The sequence below is a fragment of the Ylistrum balloti genome, unplaced genomic scaffold (assembly GCF_031769215.1).
Source record: "Ylistrum balloti isolate Yb309-2 unplaced genomic scaffold, AGI_CSIRO_Ybal_v1 Utg371680, whole genome shotgun sequence".
Classification (NCBI taxonomy): Eukaryota; Metazoa; Mollusca; class Bivalvia; order Pectinida; family Pectinidae; genus Ylistrum; species Ylistrum balloti.
The window spans coordinates 171,001-185,020 of NW_026782849.1; the positions used below are offsets into that span (position 1 = coordinate 171,001).

The 14,020-nt window shown below is 37.1% G+C and overlaps 1 protein-coding gene across 1 annotated transcript; it reads left to right on the forward strand.

Moving 5' to 3' along the window:
* Positions 1–3,417: 3,417 nt before the first annotated feature.
* LOC132563319 (glutamate receptor 1-like) lies at positions 3,418–8,768 on the forward strand. Its single transcript, XM_060228078.1, has 4 exons — positions 3,418–3,590; positions 4,239–4,333; positions 5,568–6,304; positions 7,256–8,768. Exons 1-4 carry the CDS (start codon positions 3,418–3,420, stop codon positions 7,328–7,330), a joined length of 1,080 nt encoding a protein of 359 aa, XP_060084061.1. The 3' UTR covers positions 7,331–8,768.
* The last annotated feature ends 5,252 nt before the right edge of the window (positions 8,769–14,020 follow it).

The window sequence follows — 14,020 nt, forward strand, 5'->3', positions numbered from 1 at the left end:
CTCCTGTGTAAAGTATGCATTAACCCATGTCCATCTCCTGTGTAAAGTATGCATTAACCCATGTCCATCTCCTGTGTAAAGTAGCATAACCCATGTAACCCATGTCCATCTCCTGTGTGTGTACCCATGTCCATCTCCTGTGTAAAGTATGCATAACCCATGTCCATCTCCTGTGTAAATGTAACCCATGTCCATCTCCTGTGTAAAGTACGCATTAACCCATGTCCATCTCCTGTGTAAAGTACGCATTAACCCATGTCCATCTCCTGTGTAAAGTACGCATTAACCCATGTCCATCTCCTGTGTAAAGTACGCATCGTCCCATGTCCATCTCCTGTGTAAAGTATGCATTAACCCATGTCCATCTCCTGTGTAAAGTACGCATCGACCCATGTCCATCTCCTGTGTAAAGTATGCATTAACCCATGTCCATCTCCTGTGTAAAGTATGCATCGTCCCATGTCCATCTCCTGTGTAAAGTATGCATTAACCCATGTCCATCTCCTGTGTAAAGTACGCATTAACCCATGTCCATCTCCTGTGTAAAGTACGCATCGACCCATGTCCATCTCCTGTGTAAAGTATGCATCGCCCCATGTCCATCTCCTGTGTAAAGCACGCATTAACCCATGTCCATCTCCTGTGTAAAGTACGCATTAACCCATGTCCATCTCCTGTGTAAAGTACGCATTAACCCATGTCCATCTCCTGTGTAAAGTATGCATCGTCCCATGTCCATCTCCTGTGTAAAGTATGCATTAACCCATGTCCATCTCCTGTGTAAAGTACGCATTGCATTAACCCATGTCCATCTCCTGTGTAAAAAGCATATGTCCATCTCCATTAACCCATGTCCATCTCCTGTGTAAAGTACGCATTAACCTATGTCCATCTCCTATGTAAAGTACGCATCGACCCATGTCCATCTCCTGTGTAAAGTACGTATTAACCCATGTCCATCTCCTGTGTAAAGTACGCATCGACCCATGTCCATCTCCTGTAAAGTATGCATTAACCCATGCTCCATCTCCTGTGTAAAGTATGCATAACCCATGTCCATCTCCTGTGTAAAGTATGCATTAACCCATGTCCATCTCCTGTGTAAAGCACGCATTAACCCATGTCCATCTCCTGTGTAAAGTATGCATTAACCCATGTCCATCTCCTGTGTAAAGCACGCATTAACCCATGTCCATCTCCTGTGTAAAGCACGCATTAACCCATGTCCATCTCCTGTGTAAAGTATGTCCATCTCCTGTGTAAAGTACGCATTAACCCATGTCCATCTCCTGTGTAAAGTATGCATTAACCCATGTCCATCTCCTGTGTAAAGTATGCATTAACCCATGTCCATCTCCTGTGTAAAGCACGCATTAACCCATGTCCATCTCCTGTGTAAAGTATGCATTAACCCATGTCCATCTCCTGTGTAAAGTATGCATCGTCCCATGTCCATCTCCTGTGTAAAGTATGCATCGACCCATGTCCATCTCCTGTGTAAAGTACGCATTAACCCATGTCCATCTCCTGTGTAAAGTATGCATCGCCCTATGTCCATCTCCTGTGTAAAGTATGCATTAACCCATGTCCATCTCCTGTGTAAAGTATGCATTAACCCATGTCCATCTCCTGTGTAAAGTATGCATCGCCCTATGTCCATCTCCTGTGTAAAGTACGCATCGACCCAAATCCATCTCCTGTGTAAAGTATGCATCGTCCCATGTCCATCTCCTGTGTAAAGTATGCATTAACCCATGTCCATCTCCTGTGTAAAGTATGCATTAACCCATGTCCATCTCCTGTGTAAAGTATGCATTAACCCATGTCCATCTCCTGTGTAAAGTATGCATCGTTTCATGTCCATCTCCTGTGTAAAGTATGCATTAACCCATGTCCATCTCCTGTGTAAAGTATGCATCGTCCCATGTCCATCTCCTGTGTAAAGTATGCATTAACCCATGTCCATCTCCTGTGTAAAGTATGCATTAACCCATGTCCATCTCCTGTGTAAAGTATGCATTAACCCATGTCCATCTCCTGTGTAAAGTATGCATTAACCCATGTCCATCTCCTGTGTAAAGTATGCATTAACCCATGTCCATCTCCTGTGTAAAGTATGCATTAACCCATGTCCATCTCCTGTGTAAAGTATGCATCGACCCATGTCCATCTCCTGTGTAAAGTATGCATCGTCCCATGTCCATCTCCTGTGTAAAGTACGCATCGTCCCATGTCCATCTCCTGTGTAAAGTATGCATTAACCCATGTCCATCTCCTGTGTAAAGTACGCATTAACCCATGTCCATCTCCTGTGTAAAGTATGCATTAACCCATGTCCATCTCCTGTGTAAAGTATGCATTAACCCATGTCCATCTCCTGTGTAAAGTATGCATTAACCCATGTCCATCTCCTGTGTAAAGTATGCATTAACCCATGTCCATCTCCTGTGTAAAGTATGCATTAACCCATGTCCATCTCCTGTGTAAAGTACGCATAGTCCCATGTCCATCTCCTGTGTAAATAGCATTAACCCATGTCCATCTCCTGTGTAAAGTATGCATTAACCCATGTCCATCTCCTGTGTAAAGTACGCATTAACCCATGTCCATCTGTGTAAAGTATGCATCGTAACCCATGTCCATCTCCTGTGTAAAGTATGCATTAACCCATGTCCATCTCCTGTGTAAAGTATGCATTAACCCATGTCCATCTCCTGTGTAAAGTATGCATTAACCCATGTCCATCTCCTGTGTAAAGTATGCATCGTCCCATGTCCATCTCCTGTGTAAAGTATGCATTAACCCATGTCCATCTCCTGTGTAAAGTATGCATCGACCCATGTCCATCTCCTGTGTAAAGCACGCATCGTCCCAAATCCATCTCCTGTGTAAAGTATGCATTAACCCATGTCCATCTCCTGTGTAAAGTATGCATCGCCCTATGTCCATCTCCTGTGTAAAGTATGCATTAACCCATGTCCATCTCCTGTGTAAAGTATGCATTAACCCATGTCCATCTCCTGTGTAAAGTACGCATTAACCCATGTCCATCTCCTGTGTAAAGTATGCATTAACCCATGTCCATCTCCTGTGTAAAGTACGCATCGTCCCAAATCCATCTCCTGTGTAAAGTATGCATCGTCCCATGTCCATCTCCTGTGTAAAGCACGCATTAACCCATGTCCATCTCCTGTGTAAAGTACGCATTAACCCATGTCCATCTCCTGTGTAAAGTATGCATTAACCCATGTCCATCTCCTGTGTAAAGTATGCATTAACCCATGTCCATCTCCTGTGTAAAGTACGCATTAACCCATGTCCATCTCCTGTGTAAAGTACGCATCGTCCCATGTCCATCTCCTGTGTAAAGTATGCATTAACCCATGTCCATCTCCTGTGTAAAGTATGCATTAACCCATGTCCATCTCCTGTGTAAAGTACGCATTAAGCATCCTGATGAAGAAGCCACCTAAACATCCCCAGACACATAACACCGCCTCCCTCCCATTCCAGCCATTCACAGTCGGAACATGGGTGTCAATCCTTGTCGCTTTCATCGTAGTGTCGCTGGTGCTGTACGGGATTAGCAGGTGTGGTCACGTGGACTGTATGGTTTAATCAGTAATACATGTAAATTATCTAGAACGCCACCTGTAACGTTGTACACCCTTCTGTACAACGGAAGGACTTTCTCATTGCTCTTTGTTAGTATCATCATAACTTCTTGCAGAACTTTGAATATCTTACACTAAAATTAGGTCGCCCAGGCTTTTGTTTTAATTTTGACCAGCATCATTACAAAACAGCCATGTGATATTGTCCAGGACACACACTTTTGAATATTCGAATACTTGAAAGGATGGAAAATGTATTTTAAAAAGTACATTTGGCCTTTAAATCTTACTTAAAATCCCTGTTGGAAAGTGATATCTGACTAGATAGAGAACCAGATAAAGTTAATAAGATACCGACTTGATAACAAATCCTTAATTTAATTTCCAAATCGAAGAAACAAAGTCAAAATGAAATCAAATGAAAGGTTTACAAAAAGAAATGTGCAAGGAAAATAAGACCAGGTGTTTCAGAAGTGTTAGTGTTCTGCTTCATACACTTGATCGGTCATTTGAAACCAAATCATGTCACGTTGTTATGATAAATTAATTTTGATATCTTTAAATATCTCTCCAAATATTCGTCTATTTCACTTTCTGTCTTGATCATGTGTTTTACGTGTATAGGATGAACCCTGAGGAACGAGCTGCCGATCGTGGGGAACAGCACCTCATGATATCTACCGCTTTCTTTATGACCTTCAGTATGCTGTCTTTACAGGGTGAGTAGTTGAATCTGTCTCACGTGATTATGTTCCACAATTAGTGCGCGTGTTTATGGGTTCGTCACTGTGTTAATGTAGTTGTCCTTATCTAGACCAGTTTATCTTCCAACGTGCCTATACATACAGCCTCATAAATGGCGGACGTACCTATTATGATGTATCTTTACACAATATGTCAGAACTATCATAGAACGAATGATATACTCAAGCAGCAGTTATGCATTTTACTAATACGGTATTGCCCGAAATTTTGCTGGGATTATATTTTCCCTATTCAGCGTGATCGCGAAAATTGATTCCTTGAAATACTGAGACGCGTTTGTGTTAGATTTTTTTTTTTTTTTACATCTAGATTGCAAAATTTCATTTTGAATTCAAAGTTGCTGTTTAAAACACGATCGTTTAACTTAGTCTTTTGTAAATAGTATAGGGCGACGAGTATATAAAATGTATTGCCTCAAAGTAGATATTATTGGAGTGTCTTCCTGTCAATTAGAATAAACGTCTGACTGCTTATTTCGCTATGAGCAAAAAATCACAACGAATTCCGCCTCGAAATTCAACACTTCACTCAACTTTGCGACGGCTCACAAATACTTCTGAACAAAACAACAGCAAACCAATACTGTAATACAAAGTCCGAGTATTTCTTTGATTGGTGAGGTACAGTTCTCGATCATATTGCATTTTGTATTTTTAACTTTCCGCTTGAATTCGTTTGACGAGTGCAGCCTAACAGACAAAAGTTATACTGAGCAGTGGTCAGTCTACTACACCTCCTTCGGTTCTATAATTTTGATACATGTATTTCCTGTCCTGCTCTTGAAATATATAAGATATATATATATCATAAACAAAAAATGTCTACTGTAGAACTTATCAGGAAGACAGCACATTTGATTTTCTGTTCGCTTTATTTCCTATATTAGGCTCGGGAACCCGTCGTCATTTTCTGTAAACGAGAAAACAGCTCGTCTCTTACACGGACGGTGTCCAAAGCTCCTGATTTGGCACGAGTTTCACATGATAAAAAAATATTATATTACATGTATGTTATGAAATATAAATTTAGTAATATCTAAACTTTAATATTAATAAAGTTTTATAAACCACTTTAGTGAAGCCATGATATATATATATTTACATCTTATAAATCAAATTGCCTTCACTTCTATGCAGTGCCTATTTCATATTTACTTTTATCGTTTAATGTTTTCTATTCTAAATATAGGATTTCGCCTGACTCCTACGTCACTTGCCGGACGGACGCTGGTGTGTTTCTGGTGGATTTTTGCTCTAGTAACTGTCGTTCTGTATACGTCCAGTCTCACATCCATGTTGTTTCTGAAGTTTCCAGACGTCCAGGATCCTCTTCCGTTTTACACATTTGAACAGATGACAGAGCAATCCAAGATACAGTTCGGTACTTCAGAATTTGGTGCTACGAGACATTATTTTAAAGTTTCAACAGGTAAAATTGAAAAACGAATTAATCGTTATTGGAATAATCGCCTCGATGTCTTGGTGTCATCAATGTCTGAAGGAATATCTCGAGTAAAAGACAGCAACGGAGATTACGCCCTAATCATGGAAAGCGATGCAGCGTATTACGAGGCGGCGAAAACGTGCGATCTAGCTGTATCAGCAGACCTGATTGTGGAACGGTCATACGCCTTCGCCTGCCGACCAGACATCGACATCTGTCGGCAACTGGACCATGCAGTTCTCGAAATAAAGGAGAGCGGTGAACTTTGGGGGATTATGAATAAATGGATGAGCGGGCCGTGTGGAAGCTACTCGGATATATCGTCATCCCGTCGATACGTCCCGCCGACGGTAGATGCGTACTTAGACGTCAAACACATGGACATGACGAGATTCACTGTCCCACTGGTAGTCGTGTCGTGTGGTGTAGTTCTTAGCATACTGGTGGCCGCTCTAGAGAAATATCAATCCAGGTTCAAGGGGGTAGGTTTTCATCCTACACATCGACGTTAATCATTTGTTATTTCATTCAATGTTTGTGCGTTAATGTTATTTCCCAACTTTTTTTTTTATATATCATTCACATAAAATAAATGTAAATGCGGTGTTTTATGAAAATTTCAACAACCCTATCACTTACTTAAACTCGATATCTTGTTGATTATCAATGGTTTACCAAATGTTTTTAACATCTGTGGGCTTGCTTCTCACAACCTGTCACGTGATCATTGACACCAGTATCATCTCGCTAGGTTGCGTCACAGTCAGACTGATTCTAACATTGTCTGCCATTGGAGGATACAATATTGGTAAACAGGAACACAGTTTCGAAAACAAAGTACAGGACAAAAGAAATAACGTTGCTGTGCAGCGTTGGTCTTATTTGAGTGGTCACTTAGGATGTACAAATTTAGTCGTAGTCCTGCTGGTCGACATGTAGCGCCAACATATACTAGAATTATTAATGTTTTTATTCTCTACTCCGATGCCTGTTTCCGAGAAGATATCTCACACAACTACACGTCACTTATTACAAGGAATAGTTCCCTGTCCAAATTCGTTTTTATACGAACTAGATAATTAAAGAGTTCTCAGATACATGGTTACTCCACAGCTGTTTAAATGTTCGCGGTGAGATTCGTCAGTTTGGTATAGATGTAACTTGAAAAGACGTTCAATTGCTCTTGTAAGATTTTGAAAACGCATTACTTTTTAAAATCTGCATCCTTTGTATGACAAACGAAACGTAAGTTTTTGGAAACTCACAAACAGCCTTCGATGTATGCATGTTAAACTACTTTTCTAAATATGTTATTGAAAATCCAACGTGTGCGTGTTCTGAGGTCTGATTAAAGGAACATTCTATACATAAATGTATATGATGTATATTAGCTTTAGTTTATATTCTGTAACGTTGTATACATATTGTTGTAGATGAGCCGGGGTTCGCGTGTCCCGATGCCTGAAGATAAACACAGCTTCAGCGACAGCCCTGATATTGATATCTAACAGTCAATTTGCTTGAAACAGGAACCATGGGACATCAAAAACACGCTTCAAACAGGAGCTATAGAATATCTACCAGTTTAACCCAGGAAACATGAAATATCTGCAACACGCTTGAAACAGGAATCCTGAAACGTGTTTCACTCAGGATCCAAAGAACATCTACAAAACGCTTGAAACAGAAACCGATCACACACATATATATATAATGATGCTTATCATCACCTGTTCATGTTTTATTTCAATAACTTGACCAGCATTTATTCTTTTACTGTGCCTAGTGGTCACCCAGTACTTGAGTTCTTGAATATATAGCCCTTCGTCCACTTATATTAAATTACCAATATAAATTGCCTAGATTTTTTTTGTTATCGAGAAGAAATCGTTTGAAGATTCTAACACATTCGACCCCTGTGATCTTTTAAAAGAAAAAAAGTCAATCACATGAACAAAATTGGAAATCCTTCATTTTGGTTACTATATTAAGACGTTTAAAGATAGACAGACATATTTGACACTGTGACCTTGAAAGAAGGTCAAGGTCAATAATATGAACAAAATTCGTAGCCTTTCGTCCAAGCTGGCTACAGGCCCATTATCAGTACCCTGGGCCTATTGCTTATTGAGAAGTTGTTTGAAGATTCTAACCCATTTAACCCCTGTGACCTTGAAAGTATGTCAAGATCATTCATTTTCACAATCTTCTTAGCCATTCATCCCATCATGCTACAGGCCCAATATCAGCATCCTGGGGCTTTTGGTTATTGAGAAGGAGTCAACTGAAGGGAGAGTTCACACACGAAGGATGGAGCACGACGGTTGGCCGCCTTCGGGTCAGATGACATAAAATTATGTATTAAACGATGTTACACATCCGAGTGCCTTTTGTACAATCTGGTATTAATGAGTGAGGGTTACTTGATTTTACCTAGGTTTGAAATTTATAGAAATGACAGACTGCTTTTTCATTATCAAAAGAATTATATTTCAAAAACGACGCCACTTCAATTCATCATCAACAGATAAATGTTTCAAGACCGATATTAATATATCACCAGAAGTTTCATGTTTCACGTCGTAAAAACAATGGTTTGAAATCAATACTTCAGAATAATGGAATGTGGATTCTGAAGTACTTTAAGGGTAGATGAAAAATACTAAAAAAAATAGTAACAATAACCATTTCTGGTGGACAACATGTGGTTAATATCTGAAGTGTGGCATATCCATGGGAACACCCTCTTGGCTGACTTATTTTTGTTTTCATACAAGATTTTGTCTGTCGCAGACCTTGTCATAACATGCAAGTCCTTGAATTTCACTTCAGATAAATCTGATATCTTTCTATGATGATATGAATTATTCATGAAACAGCATATTCATGGGCTTTTTTTATGTTATCATATACCGACATCATTTTGTAATGTCACATTTTATTGGCCAAAGCAGTGGTGTAAGACATTAAAAAAAGAAAAAAAATGCAGTATAAACTGTGAATTTTATAACTGAATTTTCACCAGTATATCTGTATTATGGCTTTAACATATGAACATATATCAATCCTTAAGTAACGAGAAACTAATTGACAATATCCATCTATTATATAACCATCAAAGTGGACAGCTCTTATCTGTATGGAAAGCACAGTGTCCTTAGTGTCTGATATTTAACTCCTTACTTTCCAAACTAATTATGTTTTGAATCACAACCGACATAAAATGTTGAAACTTTTGCAATATCTTATCAACAGTACTATCTATAGATCAGACACACATGTGGACACTCTTCAATACCAGCATTCACTAAATATCTATAATATTGAGAAGCATATTGTCTAAATTTTCTTCCTATATGGAATCAAATTAAAAAATGTGAAAATTGAGAAAAAAATGTAAATCTTTCATAGCGAATGTAATGGAATAGATAGATACTCTACCAGAGAATAAAACACTGAATACCTTGGCGCCAGACAGCTGCACCATTATAACCAAACCATTCTGGGATCTTAAAATTTTCAGTCATTAAAATATGTGTAATGATTACAACAGATTTGCTGATTATCTGGAAATGTCCTTCAGTGACTTGTAACCGAGTTAAGACGAGGCCCACTACATTAAGGGTGGAGTAGGAGGTCCCTAAGAAGAATTAGATCAGAGAACACCCCTTGGTCACTTATCACCCTGTACTTAGGGGTTGAACTAAAATGCTGTACAATTGTCTCAAAACAATGAACATCACAACATCTTCTGTAACCTGTCATCTGGTACATGTATAAAGTTCTGGTTGTTAAACAACTGATCAAAAATAAAAAGGAATGATAAAATACAGTTTATCAAAACTAGACATTCAGGGAGTGAAAATAGAAATTATAAGAAAACAGTTATTTCCAAAAATCTTTCTGTAAATAGAATGCTAGTTCAAAGGATTCAAAATAAATCTATTTTATCAAGGTTATGGTTTTAAACCAATTATTACCATGTCAAGGCCTGAGGAGGCGTTAATTATCTACAGCCATACAACTTATAAAACTATGAAGTAATTAATTAATATGTTCAATTTCTGTAAAATCATGTATAAGTGAAATGGTTTCAGATTGTCCCCTGCTATGGGTATGAGACAATTAAGCTTGTAGAATAAAAAAAGTTGTAAGAATGCTACAGATATAATATTACTGTTCCTACTGCACTAACTCAACTAAAACCTGTCATACAATAGTATACAGTGAGATCACAGCTATAATATACTGTTCCTACTGCACTAACTCAACTAAATCCTGTCATACAATAGTATACAGTGAGATCACAGCTATAATATTACTGTTCCTACTGCACTAATCCTCATAAGTATACAGTGAGATACAGATATAATATTACTGTCATACTACTGCACTAACTGAGCTAAATCCTGTCATACAATAGTATACAGTGAGACTACAGATATAATATTACTGTTCCTACTGCACTAACTGAGCTAAATCCTGTTCCTACTGCACTAGATATAATATTACTGTTCCTACTGCTGCTAACTGAGCTAAATCCTGTCATACAATAGTATACAGTGAGATCACAGCTATAATATTACTGTTCCTACTGCACTAACTCAACTAAATCCTGTCATACAATAGTATACAGTGAGATTACAGATATAATATTATTGTTCCTACTGCACTAACTGAGCTAAATCCTGTCATACAATAGTATACAGTGAGATCACAGCTATAGTATTACTGTTCCTACTGCACTAACTCAACTAAATCCTGTCATACAATGGTATACAGTGAGACTACAGATATAATATTACTGTTCCTACTGCACTAACTGAGCTAAATCCTGTCATACAATAGTATACAGTGAGACTACAGATATAATATTACTGTTCCTACTGCAATAAAGACCTAAATCCTGTCATACAATAGTATACAGTGAGACTACAGATATATATTATAACACTGTCAAGATTACAGATATAATATTCCTACTGCACTAACTGAGCTAAATCCTGTCATACAATAGTATACAGTGAGATTACAGATATAATATTACTGTTCCTACTGCACTAACTGAGCTAAATCCTGTCATACAATAGTATACAGTGAGATCACAGCTATAATATTACTGTTCCTACTGCACTAACTCAACTAAATCCTGTCATACAATACAGTGAGATACAGATATAATATTAGAGATACAGATCACAGATATAATATTACTGTTCCTACTGCACTAGATATAATATTACTGTTCCTACTGCACTAACTCAACTAAATCCTGTCATACAATAGTATACAGTGAGACTACAGATATAATATTACTGTTCCTACTGCACTAGATATAATATTACTGTTCCTACTGCACTAACTGAGCTAAATCCTGTCATACAATAGTATACAGTGAGATCACAGCTATAATATTACTGTTCCTACTGCACTAACTCAACTAAATCCTGTCATACAATAGTATACAGTGAGACTACAGATATAATATTACTGTTCCTACTGCACTAACTCAACTAAATCCTGTCATACAATAGTATACAGTGAGATTACAGATATAATATTACTGTTCCTACTGCACTAACTCAACTAAATCCTGTCATACAATAGTATACAGTGAGATTACAGATATAATATTACTGTTCCTACTGCACTAACTCAACTAAATCCTGTCATACAATAGTATACAGTGAGATTACAGATATAATATTACTGTTCCTACTGCACTAACTGAGCTAAATCCTGTCATACAATAGTATACAGTGAGATCACAGCTATAATATTACTGTTCCTATTGCACTAACTCAACTAAATCCTGTCATACAATAGTATACAGTGAGATTACAGATATAATATTACTGTTCCTACTGCACTAACTCAACTAAATCCTGTCATACAATAGTATACAGTGAGATCACAGATATAATATTACTGTTCCTACTGCACTAACTCAACTAAATCCTGTCATACAATAGTATACAGTGAGATTACAGATATAATATTACTGTTCCTACTGCACTAACTCAACTAAATCCTGTCATACAATAGTATACAGTGAGATCACAGATATAATATTACTGTTCCTACTGCACTAACTCAACTAAATCCTGTCATACAATAGTATACAGTGAGACTACAGATATAATATTACTGTTCCTACTGCACTAAAGACCTAAATCCTGTCATACAATAGTATACAGTGAGATTACAGATATAATATACTGTTCCTACTGCACTAACTCAACTAAATCCTGTCATACAATAGTATACAGTGAGATTACAGATATAATATTACTGTTCCTACTGCACTAGATATAATATTACTGTTCCTACTGCACTAACTCAACTAAATCCTGTCATACAATAGTATACAGTGAGATTACAGATATAATATTACTGTTCCTACTGCACTAGATATAATATTACTGTTCCTACTGCACTAACTCAACTAAATCCTGTCATACAATAGTATACAGTGAGACTACAGATATAATATTACTGTTCCTACTGCACTAAAGACCTAAATCCTGTCATACAATAGTATACAGTGAGACTACAGATATAACATACTATTCCTACTGCACTAACTGAGCTAAATCCTGTCATACAATAGTATACAGTGAGATTACAGATATAATATACTGTTCCTACTGCACTAACTCAACTAAATCTTGTCATACAATAGTATACAGTGAGATCACAGCTATAATATTACTGTTCCTACTGCACTAACTCAACTAAATCCTGTCATACAATAGTATACAGTGAGACTACAGATATAATATACTGTTCCTACTGCACTAACTGAGCTAAATCCTGTCATACAATAGTGTACAGTGAGATTACAGATATAATATACTGTTCCTACTGCACTAACTCAACTAAATCCTGTCATACAATAGTGTACAGTGAGATTACAGATATAATATACTGTTCCTACTGCACTAACTGAGCTAAATCCTGTCATACAATAGTATACAGTGAGTCGATATCAACATCTTAATTAGTAACAATATAAATAAGTTCTAGGTGTTACACTACATCTAGATTGAGTCCTGTATTTAAGATATACCGGTATAGATACACGTACAAACATCTCTAGTATCATTATGTAAATCAGCAAATAACGCTTCAAAAAATAGAGTTATCAATCAACAATAGACTTCAAAGATCGGAAATACAATATGACACATGAAAAACATATTTTAACATGTTCACAAAATGTAAAATCTTTTACAATAAAATATAACAAACATCTTCACAATATTTAACACAAGATGTTTTACAAAAATGAAAATTCATAAAAATAATAATGTTAAAATTAATTGTTTTTTGCAGTACAAAAAAAAAAGTCTACTTATGCTTTTAAAATATCAGATAAAACCTTGCCTCAAAACAAGGGCGTTAACAGTCACCTTAGTTACAACGTTGTCAGTGTCCTTGTAACATGTCTCAGAAACAATCTTGTTAACAAAGTAAGATGACATCAACTTCCTTATTCATATAATGGAAATAAAAATGGGGCAAAGCCACAATTGGCGGGGTTGTGGGATGAGTGCAATGTTATATGGTATTTATAAGACAGTTATGGGTGTTTCATTTGTTGAGTATGTAGAATATTTGTTATAAGAGAGAAAATTTGGCAGTATTTTATGAATTGGTGCAGTTTGTAGTAGTTTCTGAGAAACTGTGATAACAAGAAAAGTTTCAGAAAATGACTAAGTTCCAAAGCCAGGAAAATCCAGAAAAATGTCCGCAATGAAACCGTAATAGGAGGTGCACATCATCAACATATATATAAACATCCTACAAAGTTTCAAGCCTCTATGTCAAAAAACTCTAGGAGGAATTGATTCTACAAACTGGTACCCCTTTTCCCCGCCATGTAGCCAGGAGTCCATTAGACCCTTTCTGACCCCAACCATCAACCCCTTGGGGTCAGCCAAGGTCAAAATGTACATATCATCATTCTGTTATCCTGCACTTACAATTGTAATCAAGTTTGAACAATTTCCACATACAAACAATGCTGAAAAATTATTTTCCTATATTAACTGTATCAAAATTTACCTCCTCCCAAGAGGGAAATGTGAGACTGTGCAGTCATAAAACTTACAATTTCGATAAATTACCTAAGACCCTTCCATTCATGAAGAGCATTCCATTCTATTATACTTTGTTATTGAGATGAAAATTTTAAA

Excerpts from the sequence above, each read along its gene's own strand:
- LOC132563319 (XM_060228078.1), top strand. The coding sequence starts at position 3,418 with ATGTCCATCTCCTGTGTAAAGTACGCATTAAGCATCCTGATGAAGAAG. Across the intron at positions 4,334-5,567 it reads CAGTATGCTGTCTTTACAGG|GATTTCGCCTGACTCCTACG; the intron begins GTGAGTAGTTGA and ends TTCTAAATATAG. Across the intron at positions 6,305-7,255 it reads ATCAATCCAGGTTCAAGGGG|ATGAGCCGGGGTTCGCGTGT; the intron begins GTAGGTTTTCAT and ends ATATTGTTGTAG.